This window comes from Hippoglossus hippoglossus, chromosome 7 (assembly GCF_009819705.1).
Source record: "Hippoglossus hippoglossus isolate fHipHip1 chromosome 7, fHipHip1.pri, whole genome shotgun sequence".
Taxonomy (NCBI): Eukaryota; Metazoa; Chordata; class Actinopteri; order Pleuronectiformes; family Pleuronectidae; genus Hippoglossus; species Hippoglossus hippoglossus.
In genome coordinates, this window is record NC_047157.1 from 5,393,561 (window position 1) to 5,413,333 (window position 19,773).

General features: G+C 41.2%; 1 protein-coding gene across 3 annotated transcripts in view; it reads left to right on the plus strand.

Moving 5' to 3' along the window:
* The first annotated feature begins 1,190 nt into the window (after positions 1 to 1,190).
* LOC117764911 (plexin-B1-like) overlaps positions 1,191 to 19,773 on the plus strand; it is a 69,051-nt gene continuing 50,468 nt past the window's right edge. For 2 of the 3 annotated variants that reach the window (XM_034591067.1, XM_034591066.1), the window contains exon 1: positions 1,191 to 1,523. Coding sequence is in view for 2 of the 3 variants with exons in the window: in XM_034591066.1 (XP_034446957.1) it covers positions 1,468 to 1,523 (56 nt within the window). In the remaining variant the exon portion in view is untranslated. The remainder of the gene's footprint in view (positions 1,524 to 19,773) is intronic. The other variant, XM_034591068.1, reaches the window with a different exon arrangement.

The window sequence follows — 19,773 nt, forward strand, 5'->3', positions numbered from 1 at the left end:
CGACCGGCAGAGGGCAGTCACATGTCATTTTACAGATGAAGAGGAGGGTCTCGGCTTTTGGTCATTGTTCCTTTTTATCCTGGATACATTCACAGCCAGTGATTCAAATAGAAAATGTCCCCAACATTTCATTAAAGAACAAAATGACAACCAATGACACAGGCAGTAGTTATTATTGAAATAACTAAAAGTCATGATCATCGGAACCATATTGACGTGGTAACACATTCTAACAATGTAGGCATGTAGTCACCAAAACTGCTTATTAAATCCTAACTCACTGCTCAACAGTCAGCACGCACAAATACATTTTCCACTGTTATGTTTTCCAATACAATCAAGTTACAACCCACAGTGTCAAGCCTGCAGACAGGAGCAACTGGGTCTGAGCAGCACTTTCAAAATAAAACTATTATTTTTATAATATGCTCCAGCCACTTGCGGCTGGCCATCTTCACTTTAAAAAAAGTTTTAGAAATTACAAATTCTGAACAAATTGTTATATTTATTTTTATTATTATTATTAGCAGGTGACTAGATTATTAAAAAACATAAAAATAAATTAAGACTACTGACATAGCAAAATAGTTTTGGCCAAGATTTGGCTCACATCCCCAACCAGTCCACATTCCCCCCGGAAAGTTAGCACTTGGCCTCCTGTTTGCCAGATCTGGGCTACAAGTAAGCCATAATAACACCGCATCTCAACCCATTTACCAAATGGGCGACTTTAGGTTCACATCCAGATTACACATTGCCTAGAGCGCTGCTTGTTTGCCAGAAAAGGACAACATTTGCTAATTTACAAGTTGGCCACCTTAGGCACTCATCCATTTTGTTCTCAAAAAGATCAGAACTGCTGCATCATTGCCTGAAGTAGCCTACACCTGTTTGCTATCTGGGCCATTTCCGATGCCTCTGGCCCAAGCGGAAAGTGCGCCTGTCTGGTAGATCCGCCCCTGGTTTAAAATCCAAATTTCCTGTGCCCACCTTTTCAACTCCTCCCGCACACACTGTGCAAACTTTTTCAATGCACTTGCTTGCTGGGTTGTTCCAAGCATCTTGTATAAGCTGCCACATGTTCCTCTGTGGGTTGAGGCTGCGTCTGCTTCCTCAAGTCCTTACCCCCCCCCGTTTGGGAACTTTTATTTTGAAGGAGACACCATCGGATATCCTGCCTCACCATGTCTGGCTTGACTCCGCGTGGTGCCCGGTGCTCAGAGGTGGAGACGCTCCTCTGTCTTGATCCCGGCAGCAGAGGGACTGGTCCTTAGCTCTGATCTGAACACACACACTCACACACACACACACGCTCACATACACGTATTCACATGCACACACTGAGGAGTCGGAGTGAGTTTGTACTTTTAGATCAGTGTGTGTCTTCTGTCGTTGTGTGAGGACAAACTGTGTGAGGTGAGGGAGAAGCGCTGGACCTCATCACCTACTTTCTGCTTGTTGGCGTGGATGTGTTTCCTCCAGCATCATGGACGACTGATTCACACACTTTACTCTCCCAACAGGTACGTCTAAAGTTATCATTCATAAACATGTCATTAAATAAATAGATACATAAAAAACTATTTGTGGCTTTCATGAGCAAAAAACACTGATCTTGTGTAATAAGCACTCGTTTTAACTCAGGTATTCACCTCATCAACACAACACGAGCTAACATGCATGTGGTTACATTCATGATGTGTTTTGTTAGTCTGAAGTGTGTGTGCATTGCGTGTGTGCGCGCGTGTGTCTCTGTGTGTGTGTGTGTGTGTGTGTGTGTGAGAGAGAGAGTGAGCAGACAGTTTGTAAACTCCAGGATCTGTTTTTACCTTCACCTTGATTCTCTTTATTATAATTATTATAATACCTATTCACACACACACACACACACACACACACACACACACACACACACACACACACACACACACACACACACACACACTATACAGTATACAGTAGCCCTAGACCATACTGAGCACTGGGGTTCAGGCCACACACCCACACACACACACACACACCATGCCATGCACACACTCTTTTGTCAGCTGATACAGGAATGTGTGTGAGCTGTGTGAGCCAAATGTCAAATGCCTTGTTCACCTGCTAGCATTCTGCTGGACACACACAGCTGCCTGTTTATTGCCTTATTTAGAAACTAGAGATGGTTGCATATACCATGTTCACTGAACTTGACAGGATGAGTTCACAGGCCTTAAGGATTTTCAGTGATTTCTGCAGTTGTTGGATGCTGAATGTTTGTGTACGGTGCTCATGGTGGTTGAGGGGTGAAACGGTTCCATCATTCCTCAGAAAATGATCAAGTTGACCCTCCTTACATTTCAAGGCACAGTGTCAAAGTCAGTGTGGCCTCTCCCGAAACATGCAGCAGAGAGCAGGTACAATGCCCCTGTCATGGAGGGAGTGTGTGTTTAGAGACATGAGCAGCGATTTAAGACGTTCACACACTCAGTGAAGCTTGACCCTCAGAGGAACCCCCTCAGCCTCTGCGGTGCACCTGTATGAGGCGGCAGTGTACGAGCTTGCTGATTCTAAAGTCAAAATGCTCTCCAGTGTGGGCTGTGTTACTGCTTTTGTTAAAAAAATTGAGATCCAGTTGAATTCAGCAGCTGGTCCCTCTCTTCTTCACAGCTGTCAGATTGCATCTTGCAATATGAGAAACAGCTTACAGATTGATCAAAAATCAAAAGCCTCTCCAAATATAATTTCCACAACATCCAAGTATTTCCCTGGTCTTAATGAGAAACAGTCAGTGCTGCGGGAAAAGAACAGTTCTTCTCAAATATATTTTAGGGGGGGCAAATAGCTCGATAGCACATTTCACACAACCTTTGTAAAGAGTCCTGTGGTTGTGTAGCCCAGCCTTGAACCTTTTTTCCTCTTTTCACCGTTTTTTTCTTCTTCTTTGGGTTCCAGAATGCAGACGTTTTTGAAAAGCTGGCCATCTGCTCCCTTAGAGTCTGTTCAAGAAGCTCGATATCACATTACCCACACTTGACTGTGGGGGATGAATGAAAGTGAGCATGGTTATGGCATTATCAGAAACCTTAGTGTTTGGAGCAGTTAGATTCTTTACAAAATCTTTTTTTGCCATAGGAACTAAAATAACTGTATGGAGCATGGAACTGAAAAAATACAAATACAACTGACTATACCAATTAACAATGTTGTTAAGTTAAATGGATTGTAAAAATGTTATACTCATTTACTTATTTTCATATTAATAAATTAATGCAGTGTACTTTCTTAATAAAACACACCAGCCATGTAACGTTAATCATCTGTAAACTCTATGGCTTATTGCTGTAGCAGTAAATGTAAACTGTAAAGATGGATGACGTATCGCCACTTCCTACCACTACTCAGAAATGAAGCCAAATAATTTGGATACGAAAGCTGCCATCTTGCACATTTGGAGCCAGGGTCTGTTCAGTAGCGATTGGGGGATGGAGCCGCACTATAAAGGTCCACCATTACACACACTCGACCAATCGTGAGTGAGTCGTGATTGGTCATGATGTTTCACCTTAAGCATCAAATATGTTATTAAAAAAAAATGAGCGCTTGAGGGTAAATCAGTGTGATAAGAATTACCTCAAATGACAGAAACCAGCTTTGTTAAAAATGTATTACTTTGACTTTGAAGGTTTGGTCCACGTTCCATTCACTAACATGGAGGAGGCATAGTTTATTATCTGTTCTGCTGCCAACCACCAGGGGTCATTTAAGATGCTTTGGTTTCCCTTTTGGGAAGCTGTCATGTCGTCAATATTTAGAAACAGTATATGGTGTAAACTTGTCCATTATAGCTGGCAAGTTAATGTCAACTTCATGAGCTAGTTCAAGTTTACAGACACAGCTTCCTTCTTCATTATATTATCTTTAGCTTCATGAGTGTGTTTGTTGTCTTTAGGTTTATAATGGAAAAGTCTGATTTAACCATGTTATGATATTTTGTAAATTTATGTAATTGTATGTCTCCTATCTTAAACAAAACAAGTTAACTTAGCTAACTCGGTTAGCTTTACCTTGCTGGTTTCAGCTACTGGACGTACATTGACATGTGCTTAGGTTATCATGCACGTATTTTGAAGTAAAAAAAATGTGGTGAAGGAAAATTAGCAGTGGTGCCAGAAATAACAATAGGAAAAGGAAGGCGAAAAATGAAATTAGCAAGTGACACATATGTAGTAGTAAAATAATTAATTTACAAACTGGTTGTTGGTAAAGGAAAAAATTACAAGCTTGATAATTTTCTACCAATTGATAAATGTGAAAGAAAAGTTTCTTTTAATTACCCAATGAACAAAATGATTTGTTATTTTTTTAGTAATATTTCTTCATTGGCTAATTTCCTATTTTTTATAACATTCAGCCAATTTTTTGAGTTTCTGGCTTCAAAATCCTTGTGGAACAATAAAACAATATAATGCAGAGCTTTTGAAATCAAATCAAACTGCAGGGTGAATGCCCTAATTAGGTGGCATACAGGAAGTGGTTAGGTTACCATCCAGACCCCAGACCCCTCAGAGACACACACAGAGGAATAGGTCGAAGGCCACTTCAGCTGCAGCTGGCCACTGAAAAGCGATGCTCCGCAGCTGAAGCGGCCACTTTCCAGCCCTTTCTATGAATAATAAAAGTAAGACTGCGGGGCATGTGAGGAGCAAATGACGGGATGTTATGATTTATAGGTGTCAAGTGTCAGGCACAATGTAGGTTTAAGTGGTTTGCCTTTCACCAGTGTGAGAACTGGAAATGAGTGGATACAATAAAGGGAAAGGAGTGTTAATGCCTTTAAAATGAGACGCCAAGTGAATCCTCCTTAGCAGCCTTTTCAGTTCTTCATCTCAGGTGTCACATACTGTAGTAGGTTGTGAGATGCAGGAGGAGAGTCATCTCAGACATTTGTATATTTGTAGCACTTTTGTCACATAGGCATCAGCTGGGCGTAATCCTGAAGACAGGAAAGAAATGACTTGGATTGGATGGGATCAAACGCTGAGTCTTGATAAACTCTTGTCAGTAAATGACTGTGTTGGCGGCTCGATGGTTGAGTCAGGTATGATTTCATGGTAAACGTTAGATTAAAGCCTATGATTGGCTGGAAGACATCTTGAGAGAAGTTCCGTTCTGATCGTAGGCCTGTAAGTGTTTGAAAACAGAGAGAATGTTCATGTCAAAATTTGATGAAAGAAGTATTTTGGGCGTTCCCAGTATCGGTCACTGCAACAGCTGGTGGTCCCTCATGGTGCATTCTTGTGTGTGTGTGTGTGGACTGTGTTTGTGTTGTACTGGGGTGTGGGAGTGGAGACAGAGCACATTTGCTGGGGCACCACACTGGCCACAGGCTTCCCATGAAAGATAAGGAAAATGGACGGCATTGTGTGAATCCTAACCCCATATTTTCACCTCCTATATGATGTCAAGCCACTTCTTTTCATAATTTTTACAAGCACAGTCAAAATGCCTCACAATCGGTTGACCCTGGCTCAGATATGCTTGCTATCTGCTGGATAGATTGGATCCCATGCCTCAGTAAGCCCTCGAGGGAGTTTGGCTGACGGTCAGATTGGCAGCCTAATAAATACTTCTTTTCATTAGCAGCAGCCTCGATCCACTGTGCTTAAATGTAAATCCCCCTCATCCCCTCATCCTATTGACCATGGTACAGCATTGGTTGATGTTGTCATGAAAGTGCATCTTTGGATGAATTCAGCCTGAACTAATTGTACAATTGCTAAAGTCCACAGATTGGTTATTCCTCAGCAGTGTTGCTTCCGGCTGGGCCCCATTAAAAACATTTATCAGCGTTCACGGGTGGGAGGTTTTTCAGTAATTCTTGACCCATTGTGGTTGGTCTGTCTGCTCTCTGTCTTTTTTATGTCTGCACCATTCTCCAGCCAAAGTGGAAGTTAACTTGCACTTACCTGGAGCAGTGAAGGGGACTTCACTGCTCTTAGTGTGGAGAATGCCACAAATGTTAGGGCTGGAAAAATCAGAGTGACAAGATAAGAAAAGCCCCTGAAAAGATTCTGTCACTACAGACAGCTTTTGACTCCAACAGTATCCACTTTCTTCTGAATTTAGACAAGTGAAGAGGTTCTCCTGTTACACATCATTGGTTTCATGACAGTGACATGACAGTAGACAAGCTTCCCCATTGTCAGTGGTAGACTTGGCTCTTTTAGATGGCAGATCCACGTCCTCTTGTAACGTTTTCTGCAATGTACTGCATCGCTGTGATATTGAAAGTAGTCCGTTAAAGTGACACGTTTACTGTATCTCTCTCAGTAATTTTTACATCTATATACATGTAAAGTTTAGTCAGTGGCTTCTGCAGTTGAAAGCATTAACATTGCTTACCTTCAGATTCATGGACATGAATGAGGAGTATGTTCCAGGTTCAAGTGAACGTACAGCAGTAAATTTACTTCGCTAATATTTAAGTAGATTTACTTTGCTAGCCCTCTGTCATGGGGGACTGAAGTGCACCTCATTATAGGCACTATTGTTACCTTTCAAAGCTGTCACACTTGTGCTAGCTGCAGTGTTGTCTTGCAGCTCATTGGTAGCACATTTTATTCTTGCTCTCCTTCTTTGTCCTTCCCTGCCATTCTTTGACAAAGGCGTCGAGTATTCTAGGAGAAACTCCCATTTCTTTGATTTGTCCCTCAAAGGTGCACCTCAAGCAGTTAATCTAAAATAATATACTGTAATTAAATGTCTGGCCTCTTCAGCACTTTGACAGCACTTTGTTACCCTGTCGTTCTCGCGAATGTCATATTGGGACAGATGAATTGTAGCAACATCCCAAGTTACACAGAATCCATTTGCTGATTGGATTCTAAAAGTAAGCAGCTAATACAACAATATGGTCAAGATTAACCGTCACTAATGCAATCCTTTCTGAATGTGTAATCTTCTTACATTAGGTCAGAAGGAGGCATGCCATATTAAACCCACAGGGTGTGGTTTTTATTGTTCTCAGGCAGCCCTCAGCTGTGGGACAGTTGTGTGTGTGTGTGCCATGCCACCAGCACTTGGCCTCAGCCACCACCCCTGTCCCCTTACCCAGCTTACCCAGCTCCCTGGAGAGCCTCAGCCCAGCCTCTAGACAAAACCTTAAACCCCCCAGCTGCCCTCTATATTGCTGCCTCAGGCGCCAACCCTGCCTATCCACTGTAGAATCAGAGCAGATAAAATAGATGTTCCTTTTGTTGTGTAGTCAGGGTAATGCATTGCTACACATGAGATCAACATAAAGTCTTGATCTTGTTAATTTTAAATGCTGCAGCTTGTGTGTGATGAACTGATGCCAACGCAGTGGAATCTCAAACTGTTTCCCCCTCTTGAACCAAATCACAACCAGATCATACGGCATATTTCTGTTGTACACACTGGGACTGACTTTGAATACATTCCTCCTCCATTTGTGATACACGTGTCTGGTTGACCTTGCATTGTCTGATAGTAATCAGGGTCCGATTGATAGCTGAACCTGTAGGACAAACCAACCATTTGTTAATTTGAATCGCAGTTGTCAGTCTGTCTGTTTGACTTCTGTCTATATTTGAGCCCTCACTGCTGGGCTGCTACATATGTGGGCCCAGTTGGTGGCAGCCAGAAACATAAACTCTCTTATTGCATAAGCTGTTGCCCCCTGTCAGCCGCAGGCCCCTGGACAGTTGCCTTTGGACCCAGTGGGGCGATGCTAGCGATCTGAATGATGCACAGGTGGAGCATTCCCTGTCTTGAAGAAATGCCTCTGCATTTGTCTGTGAGATTTCTGAAATGAGCTGTGACTTCATTGTCAACTTTAGTTAATGTCCTAGTGATGTGTAATCAGAGCACAACCCCGTCACACCATCAATATTTGATTTGTGTCATTGTTTCTTTTCAAGATTAGGCTTGAATTAATAACTTCTGCTAACAAAGGACTTAGAATTCCAATGGTCAATAAAGGATCAATATCATTTGCACAATTGTCTAGATAACATTCTGGGAAATGATTGATCAAAAAAGCCTGACTCTGCTTTACTCTGCTGCCAGTCCAGCTAATGGATTTGGGATTACTTGTTTGTACACACAGAAAGCAGGTCCGGAGGCTACTGCTAAGTCAGCTTTGCTTTCCTCATTGTCTGCAGGGGCTGGCTGTTACATGAGCGTTGATCTGATCCTCAGGTTTATCAGCAGTGAAAGGGGATTTTCAAAGTGTCAATTTAGATCCCAATAGATAGTGGATGGGTTAAACCCCCTCAGGCTACTCAAGACAAGGGGACGAAATGAGAATAATCTTTTCCCGCAGGGCCACATCTGGCCAGGATCCTTGATTAGCTCTTTGGTTATCACAAAAACAGTGTTGTTGTCGTAAACAGTGTTTATTTAGCCTTTGTTAAGCACTGGCTGATATTAATGACATTATTTGAGCCATGTTTGTTTTGAGTCCAGTGTCACCTCCATCTCAATTATTCCAATGTGGGATATTACATTTATTCTATCATATCAGTTCTATTTTAAGCGTAACATCGTAGTTTTTTCACTGTAGAATCAGCTCAATCTGTACTTCAGATGTTTATGTTGTTAGTGAATGAAACATCCTCCTAAGCCCCCCCACTGATTAATGAAAAGCTGGGAGAAAGTAATAAGGTTGAAGATTAAACCATAATACCTCTGGGGTGAGTCTGCTGGCCACCCAGTATGAAGTCCACTAACTGTCTAGGGCAGAAACGCTGGCTGCTGGTTAATTTAAAAGCATGTCCGAACCCATGTTTAGGCATTTCTTGTTCGGAGATACTGTTATAGGCCAGTATGAAACCATAGGAGGCAAGAGCCAACATGACACTCTTACCATACCAACATGTAAGGTTTCATCAGCATTCATCACTAGAGTACCAAGAGATAAATCACGTAACTCATAAAACATATAGCCATTGAACGTGTTCTGTACTGTAGTGTTCAACCTGAAGCACTTCAAACAGCCTTGTAAGGCCCAGTCACTTACACATCTTTACGAATTGTATTTCTGTGCACCGCACTGTTAACTTTCCCGTGGCAATTAGCTCTCAGCATTGTTCATCAATTCACTCGATAAGTTCTACTGAAGCGGAGAAAAGGTTCTTGTAATGAGCCTGTTCACTGTTAGTCGCTGTCTCTTTACACTCGGACAAAGGTTAAACGGAACTGGATGTTGTAATGTACATGGATCAGCTCACTAAAGTTTAACTTGTGATGATGTGAAATATGTGCATATTGACTTTGCACTTGTAAGTCTCTCATTTCCATTGAAATGAATTTATTTCCACACAAGAGTTTTGTAGTCTGACATGCCCATATCGTAGTTCTAGATTAGATTGTGATCTAGATTCAGAGTCATTTTTCAATACACAATTGTCAGACAGATATTGACCTCAGTAATTATTGACTTCTTGTCAACATGCATCTATTGACTGTGCTACTTGGATAGAAAATGTCTAATCACTGCTGCATATATACTGCAAGTGTAAGACTTGCACCATGAAATTATTTCAGGGCTTCTCTTTGCCAGTAGTCTGGAAGTAACCTCTTTAATAAAAATAAACATCTGTGTATCCCACATGCAAATGATTGCCAATGGAAGTTTGCAAAATTTTATGAGCAGTGATAATTTTGACAATTGAGAGTGACAGTCAGTCACAACTACTCAACAGTCAAGTTAGCTTTTTAATTTATCAAAAATAAATTCTGATGTTACATTTAATAGTAAAATAAAAAAGTAATATGTCAGATTCTGTGTCACTGTTTCTGCTGCAGTTATCTCAACTTCTTTTCTTTGAGTTAAGTTTGTCTAAGTGGTGTTACTATTGAAAACATAAATCGAATAGTCCGGGCTCTCGCTTCTTGTTGAGGTGTGTTACAAATGTTGGCCTTCCCCTGACTGTTAAACAGTAGCTCAACAGGAAATGCTGATCTGACTCTATGTGAGATTTATCCGGAAGGTTGGTATTGAACCTGAAAAGTGGCTTTAAATTACCCTGTTCCGTGCCTCACAGGAACTGACAGATAGATGCTTCCCTGCCAGACTATTCCATGGCGTTGTAAGTGGCTGCTCACTCAGTGTTTATTAGATGAGGAGAGTAGTGGAGAGAGATGCTGTGCTGTGCTGAGCAGTATAATTTACTAAAGGACCTTGGCCTGTGGGCAGAATGGAGCAGAGAAAACCACGTGTTTGTGTGTGTTTGCTCCAAATGGAGCTGCTGCAGCAGAAAGAGGAAATCATTTAGATGGTTTGTTTGAGCGATTCGACTACGGCAGTCGAAAAGTCCGCCTCATGTCTGTCTGATACGATTGGCTGTGAGCCACAGTTAAAAACATGCCTGCTTATTAACATGAAGCCCAGATTATTGACATAAGGACCCAAGAACCCCAATGGAAATTGTTTTTATGCTGGATTTGTATATGTTCATGTCTAGGTCAGTACCACAGATATCTGCTGCTGCACAAATCGTAATAATCAGAGACTTAGAGAATAGATTTGTGTGTGTCACGCTGATTCACCAATGAATTCTTAAAACACAAAACAGCATTTTGAGTCAACGCAGCTCACTATACAAATACAAAAATATAAGATAGAATTGGAAACCAGTAAAGTTAATTTAAATCACTTATTACTTATAATCATTAAATGATCAATGACTTTAAATTATCTCTAATGCCAAGTAGGAATTAGTTATTTGCTGGCACAGCTTTGTTGTTGTTAACATTAGCGCTGCAACTAAGAGTAATTTTCATTATACTGTACATTCATACTTCTTTTCAATTAAATTTGTTATGTATTTAATTTAATTAAGTGTGCGAATTGTCAAACAATAGTATATTATGCCTCTTAAAGTTGGCTTTATTTTCATTAGAAACATCTGGAAACATAGTTTAAGTGACCCCTTTCACATTGTGATTTGATCGGTTGATGTTGTAAACACATTGATTGTAGCTGCTTTATATAAACCTGATCCCACACATAAAGAACAGCCATACATCAAGTCAATTTAGAAAAAGTTTTGAAAACCATAATTAAAAATGTGTGTTGATGTTTTTATCTATATCTATGTTTATTTACAGTGAAGTGCGGACCAGATGCAGAGCATGTTTTGGATTTATTCTTATCCCTGTGTTGTGTAGCAATGATGGGTTTTCATTAATCACATTTTAAAATATATATATCTCAGCAGGGAGTTGAGTAATGGTTAATTCATTGGCACTGATCAGCGACACCCTCTAATGAAATTTGCATTAGATTATTTATTTTGCTGCAAGACTCCAGAAATCATATTTCCTGCTTAAAGAAATGAAGACGTTTGTGCCGAGTACTGTGTGTGTTTCCATTTGTGTGTGTTTGTGAGCGTGCACATGTGTCCGTGCGTCTGTTAGTTTTAAGTGGTGGGTAACGGCACAGCTGACCACACAGTGAGAAAAGAAAACAGGAGGGAATGACACCAACACTGAAACCAGATCTTTAGAGACACCTGAATGTGTGACAGCCTGACATTTCTGTCTTTCTTTCCTGTGTGAAACACACACACACACACACACACACACACACACACACACACACACACACACACACACACACACACACACACACACACACACACACACACATTCTTTTACACCAAGGACGGAGGAAATGAAACAGATCTAAATTTCAGTTGAAGCAAGTGTCAGATTCACATATTTAGGAAAAGATTAAGATTCAGCTGTAAACTTTCTCATGTAAAGACTTTTTCATGAATTGTTTGGTGTTATTGTCTGTGTTAGAAACTGTAAACATGACTATCTAGTGTTATGGTAAAACAAATAAACAACCTGTTTAAACACTTCCTTTCCACCGCAGGCAGCGCAAAAAATGCGAGTGAGTGGTTGGTTAAGGGTGTAATGATTCTGAAATTGCAATACAAACGTCCACAGCTTTATACAAAACTTTATAATATAACTAACCAGGATTTTTTTTAAATAAAACCCCTATGATCTGTACATAATTCAATTAATTAGGAATTTTGTAAGAAAATAGCTGAATGGTTCGTGTCATATTTTGGAATACACTAGGTTGCTTTCTTGCTGAAACTGAAACTCTGTAACTAACACATTATACTACTCTTCCTTTTCATATACATTCAAAGAGATACAGTGGGACATGTTCATCAGTGGGTTGTACAGGTTTTTAACCTCTGGACAGACCCCCCCCCCCCCAAGGTCACTGCCATGGAGACATTTCATTTACTGAACTTGACAACTCTGTGCCACTGGTTATAGACAGATGGTAGCTGCTCCCTCTGCGTCTCCAGGTGGGGTCCTCAGCTTTTCTGTTATTCTGGGTTTGCACAAACGATACCTCCCTCCAGGTTCAGGCCACAAGCTATGTTCCATGCTTATTATTGTATTATCATGCTTTCACATGAAAGTGGGTGATGGCAAGATGAGAAACAGACCACAGGTTATTGCTATGGTGTGTGTGTGTGTGTGTGTGTGGGTGGGTGTGTGTGTTTGCTTGCTCCAGGCTGTTAGTGGTGTCCATTAGTTGAACAGTAGTTGGATGAAGTCTGTTTGTCCAGCTGCTGAATCGTCCCCCCCACCAAGCTCTCTGTCTCTCTCTCTGTCTCTCTCTCTGTCTCTCTCTCGCTCTCTCTCTCTCTCGCTCTCTCTCTCACTCTCTCTCTCTCACACACAGACACACACACACACACACACACACACACACACACACACACACACACACACACACACACACACACACACACACACACACACACACACACGTGATTCTTAATCCTAGACAAACTTTTAACTTTACTCTTGACTAACTTCACATAAACCCCATAGCCAATATCTTTTCTTTTCCTTTCCAGATTAGGAACCACTTCGCAAAAATCATCTATGTCCTCTCCCCACACACACACACACACACACACACACACACACACACACACACACACACACACACACACACACACACACACACACACACACACACACACACACACACACACACACACACACACACACACACACACACACACACACTGCAGCCTTCTGGCCTCATGTCCCATCTAAATGGATCTTCCTCTTACAGAGGCATGTCTATAGGCCATGTCCGTCTGCCTCTTTCTCCTCCCTCTGTCCCTCCCTCCTGTCATTCTTTGCATCTTTTCTTTTTCCGTGGTTCATAGTTTGACCCCAGTTGCCCTTGACACATGCATTTCTATAGCTTCAGCCAATCAATAGAGACTGCTGTGGCCCCCGTGTCAGATGTTGGGTCCACTAATTGAAACCAACGACAACCCACACTGAGCGAGAAAGAGCATTTTTCGCGTGCATGTGTGTTGGGATGATGAATGAGGAGGATGGAAGATCCGCCACATTCACATGGTGATCGCCCAGTCGTCAGCTATTGTTGAGACATTCTGGGTTGTTTTTTGCAAGATTAGCGAGAAAAATTGTACCGCAATCATGTCATCCAAATGACAGCATAATGAATGTGGGCTGAGAATTATGGATTCACAAAATAGTAATAGCAATTTAAGGATAAGGCTGGTGTTTTTCTGCTTTTTTCCCCTCAACTAATCCCATGAAAAAATCAAGAGCAACCATGTATTGGTCCATCTCTCACGCTCTTTTACTTTATTAACCAGGCTGTGGCACTCAGTCATTCAATAGTGAAGATGAAAGTGTTCAAAAATGGCTCACAAATACATTGTTTCATTTAAAGCAGTCGTCACCAGCCTTTTCGAGCCCAAGATCACTTTTTAATTCCAAACTTAAGCCGAGATCTACCATTACATTACATTACATTTCATTTAGGTGACACCTTTATCCAAAGCGACTTACAATAAGTGCATCAACCATGAGGGTACAAACCCAGAACAACAAGAATCAAGAAAGTACAATTTCTTCACGAAAGCCAAACTACAAAGTGCTATAGTAAGTGCCTTTTAAGTGCTACTAAATTGTTGGTTTAAACTTTTATTCAAGGTATAGTCGGAAGAGGTGTGTTTTTAGTTTGCGGCGGAAGATGTATAGACCTTCTGCTGTCCAATGTCAATGGGGAGCTTGTTCCACCATTTAGGAGCCAGGACAGCAAACAGTCGTGGTTTTGTTGATATCTTCCAAAAAACCCACTTAGGAGGGTCATACTTATTATTTTTTGCAATTTCTGTTAAAGGCTGAATGTACAATAAATAAATATACACAAAGAAAGGCAGTTGTGCAGATTTTTCTATTCAATGCACAATATTCAAATTAATATCAATTCATATTTACAATGCAAAATATGTAGCTTCTCAGTTCCACAACATGTTCTGCAGAGGAGCTGCTACTGCAGCACAATGCTTTTACATATAGGCTTTGATTTGAATATGGCCACAAATATGATTATTGCCTTGTATGAAAGAAGTCCCTTGTACTCAAATAAATACCAGTACTACACAGTATGAAGCCGTGAATCTTTTTCTGCTCTTGCAAATATTTCACAATAATAACCCCTTTTTAAACAAGGGGATGGATTCCATCAACAGAAACGCTTGAGTGCTTTTATTTTGAAAAGGCATACAGAAAGTGTTGCAACCATTTGTTTGTGACATAAATTCATCAGATAAACATTAAAAATCAGGTGAAAGATCATTTTCTCTGTTTATTCTGCTGTGAACCACAATGTTAATCTCTCTATGACACAAATGTATTTACAACACTTTCCGAACCCGTTTCAAAGTAAAAGCACTCCAGCGTTTCACCTTCTGAATCCACTCATTTGTTCCAACAGGGCTTTGATTGTTATCGACAGACCGAAAGATGCGCATCTTCATACCGTACAGTCCTGACATTTACTTTAGTACATGAACCAACTTGTTCTTGAAGGAAATGCAGGAGATAAACCTGCAGCTCCGCCGCCAGTAGCAGACACACAGCGCGTGTGAAAAACAGACAACCGACACACAGCTGATCTGCTGTAGATTGCGATCGACGGGTTGGTGACCACTGATTTAAAGAATACAAAAAAATATCCTAATACAGTTTAGCACTGTAGTTTTTATTAAATGTTACCCAAACCGGTTTAAGTATATGTCAGTGAATAATTTCATCTGCAATTAATACACACTAGAGAATATTTAGTGAAAAGTGATGCAAAATAAACAACCGTGTGTTTTTGTATTGTCCAAGTTTTCAGTTAACCATAAAGCTGTGTAGCACAGAGAATTCAATTTTATCAGAGTTTAGACGCATTGTAGGTTTTGTGTTTTATTTTTTTATGGAACTGCTGTTCCAAACCTGCGTGCTTGGAATGAATCAGTCTTCAGAACCCTGAAGCTGTGTTCCCGCTGCTGCACAAAGAGCTGTTCGCCTGTTTTTCAGTGAAGCTTGACCAGGAACGCAGAACCCCGAAATGTTGCGGTTGTCGAGAATGCACCTGCTGTCGTAATAGACAACGTCACTTGGGTTGATGAGTTCCAGCAGCTGCTGCGGCTACAGAGCATTGGTCATGTTATTTGAAAAGTATGAAGTGTCCAAATTGCTCCAAATTCGACATAGCACTTTTAAAAAATCAATATATTAGTAAATAGATGTTTGCACAATAATAATGTGTAATTGATGAGTGAGTTTTCCTTTGTTTATGTTTCAATTGGCCTTATATATAACTTTCAGATGTGAACATATAAGTAAGAAAAAAAGAATCAAGTAATAAAGAAGAAGTACGAAAATAAAGGTAATAAAGTAATAAATAAATGTACCTCAAGTAACTATATGAAGAATCACAAAGTGCGAAAAGGAACTGAAATTCACACAAGCTCTTTTTATATATAGCATCAAGCAGCTGGTGTGGACACTTTATTCATGAAATATATACATGAAAAACACAAATGAGAAAAGCCTCCATTAAAAGGACTTCACCACATTAGCTATGTTACTGTGATGCATCAGGCAGCTGCACTTGTCAGCGAGCGTCACGACAAAAGAGGACAACAAAGAAGAAGCTCTCGGCCTTTAGTTTTTTTTCTCTGTGACCAAGCAGGTGACAACAACACAGTGCCACTGTTGCTAAGTTAAATCTAAAAGAAAAACTCATGGGGCAAGCTTTGCAGAGTGTCGAGTGTGAATGATTTAACCAGACAGTAATGCCTGTTTGAGTGTTTTCACTGTCAAGACTCTTACAAACCGTCATGTTTTATTTCTGATCCTGAATGAGAAGAGAGAAAATATTGCTGGCATGGTTTTGTTAAGAAAAAAAGAGGGATGGGCGTTTGTGTGTGTGTGTGTGTGTGTGTGTGTGTGTGTGTGTGTGTGGGGGGGGGGGGGGGGGGGGGGGGGTAATCTTCAGAGCTACTGTAATTAATCCCAGGCATCAGTCGGGCTACCCTCATTAATAATGCATTTGGAAGCAGCAGTCCTGACACAGGGAGTGGATTCAGGTCTTTATTCAAAGATTCAGCAACAATGCCAGGCAACCCTCGGAGCCAATCTGCTTTACCCGAGCGCCAGCTACCAAGACAAACATGTTTCACTGCTCGGCCAAGTGTTAGGCTGTGAAACAATAAGGAGAACATGTTACATGACAATTAAAATACATTTGGAGGTAAATCCATGGCCGTCCATAATATATCTTCATATAAAGACAAAACGCATAGGACTCAAATTAGTGTCAGTGTTGCTGGCTAAAAAAGTTTTTTCTTTCGTAAAAGTAGATAAACTATCAGCAAAAACAATTTAATTTTTGAAGTTAAAATAATGTTCTTGCAAGAAATGGGCACCTGAATTATCATTATTATTATCATTATGTATTAGATTCATACTGATATATTCATGTGTAAGCAGCATAGCACAGCACTAATCATCAATCAGGATGTCAGAACTACCAAAGATGTCGATTAACATTCTATACTTTAACCGGTCTGATACATTCCAATGAATGTCAGAAAAAAATTACATTTCCCTTTAAAGATGGCGCATATACAGTATTTCACAGGAAGGCCACTGAGACTCTATTTGTCTTTCGCTCATCTGAGCAGAGCCAGAAGCATGTGGGCTCTAGCAGGGTCGCCGTAGAGCTCCAGCAGGGTCGCCGTAGAGCTGCAGCGGTTTGGCTTTGATGGGAGCGGCTGCTTCCACAGCGGAACCTCTCACGTTTAGATACAGTGAACTGAATCTGGATCTTTTTATGCCTTTTGTTCCGAGTGGGTTTTGTTTTGGTCAGTTTTGATGTTTTCTCTGTTGTTTCTCTCGTGGTGGAACCCCCCCCTCCTTTTTTCTTTCTTTCTCATTATCACACACACACACACACACACACACACACACACACACACACACACACACACACACACACACACACACACACACACACACACACACACACACACACACACACACACACACACACACACACACACACACACACACACACACACACACACACACACTCCTTTGTATTTCTTGCCCTTCACTCCCATTTTTACCCACCTCTCCCATGGTTAAACCCTCTAGTTTGATCAATCATTGATGATCCCAGGTGTCCTGAGACCTCGGGGGACATTCTGATTGGCTACCTCGTCCTCAGATAGGCATTCCCCACACACCCACCCCACCCCAACACACACACACACCCCTCACTCCCCCTCCTTTCTTTTCAAGATCAGAGTTAAACCCGGCTCCTTACCCTCTCCCCAGTCTCTCTCTCCCTCTCCTTTGCTGTTTTCTTATCTCGGTCTCTCCACTTTCTCCCCACTGGACGTTGGATAACTAGCTTCAATTAAAGAAGCTGTGGGGTTCCCTAAGCCATTAGCCATATTAGTGTTGGGTCTATGCCTGTGCCCCTTTCTTGAACAAAGACCTCTCAAAAACTCCTGGAGCAGCTTGGTTGGCATTTGTCTAGATTTGCTGATATGTAGCCACACGCCCTGTTGGAGACACAGTCGGCGATGGCAGCAAGGCGTCTTATAATGTAGCACATTGTCTGAGGCGCTCCCGTCATATTTAATTATGCTTTAACACATGCTAAAGGAAAGCATTTTCATTCCGCCTGGAGCAGACTGGGTCAGCTCTGTGAACTGGACCTCCAGGTGGATTTTTAACATATTGTGATCCTGACGCTGCTTTTCATTGATTGAAAAAGATGACAAGTGAATGAAAAGAGCTACTCCATGTGATTAATGATATCCAGGATCCCCTCCATGCCTTTCTGAGGATTTTATCCTAGGCCAAACCTTTGTCAATGAATTCTTTGTCCCCAGATCACAATGACACACCTCAGACCTTCAGCACAGCCAGGCTCCACTCATCAATCATCTTTGATTTTCTGCCAGAGGTTCAGATAGTGGGGTACTGTCTGCAAGTGTGGATACTCGTAGTGTGTGTGTGTGTGGGTGTGTACGTGTGCATGTGTGCATGTGTGCATGTGCTCGCACGTTCATTGTGTTGTAGGTCTGCATGTTCGTGAGCAAGATGGAGAGAGCACAGTCTATTAAGCATTTGACAATTGAAGACCTCCCACTCTTAAAGACCTGCTCAGATTGTCCTCTCTTCCAATCTCGGGAAGCAGATCAGGGGGGCAAAGGCGTGTCTACGGGGGGGGGGTGTCCATTTTCTCTCTGATGAAGCTGTCCGTCACATGGCTTGTCGACAGAAGGGCAGGTTGTCACTCCCACCTGCCCCCACTATAAGGGTGTTAAATGAGCTGAAATCACTTTGAATAAAACAGAAAGAGGAAATAGGGATTGGTCAAAATATTATGATTGGGCCATTTTGTAGGCAGTCTAGCTCCTCCTTTTCTTGTCAGTATGGTATTTTCCACAGCTAAATGAGCTCCATACTGAATGAAACGGGAAAGAGTATTAGTATTTGTAATAGTTGTTTTCAGACATGAACTCGGGAGAATGTCCGCACAATTGCATCTGGACATTTTCTGGAGTTTGCCTTTCACACATGAACAACACCGCAGGAGATTCGACGTATTCACAACAACAAAGACATTTTGAAGCGTTCAGGAAAGAGGTGGCGCAGCAGGCAGGGCAGGATGTAACATATAAAATCCGCTGCGAAGATCAGATGTTTTTGTTTACACCGTCTGCCCTTGCCATTTGAAGCTGTCTTGACATCTTTGTGTGTGTCCTCTCCGTGTATGGCCTTGCCTTTTCACCATGAAATCTTTTTTTTCTTTTTTTCTTTTCGTGGCTCTCAACTGGACATTAGCATACCCACATACAACCCCTCCGATTAACTGGAGTTCAGTCCATGTCTGAAAGTAGCCACAATGCTAACCCACGGAAAACCATTTGCCGTATTGGCTGTATTTTCCATAATTAAAAAACAAACAATATCACAATAATTTTCCACTAATATGTCCCAGAATCTGTGGTGTCCTTCATACAGTAAGAGCTGGACAAAAGACTGTCTTATTTCCAACTGACCTTTGTGCTCAAACATAAAGTTCCTCTGGGAAATGTCTGCAGACAAGTTCAATGTTGAATGTGCGAATGCATTCAACGACTGAACATCAACTGTAACTGTGAGCATGTTAACATGCTAACATTGGTGTTAAGCTTAAGGCCCTGCTTTAAGTGGTCTTAAGCTTTAGAGAGCTGGTGGCCCGGATTTAGACTCTTAAGTCTCATTAAACTTGTATTGTTTGATAGTGTTGTTTTCTGGATCAGTTTTTTATTAACTTGTGGGGACAATAATAAAAACTGTAGATCTTTTTTAAAATCCATAATATTTCTGTTAGTCATATCCCTC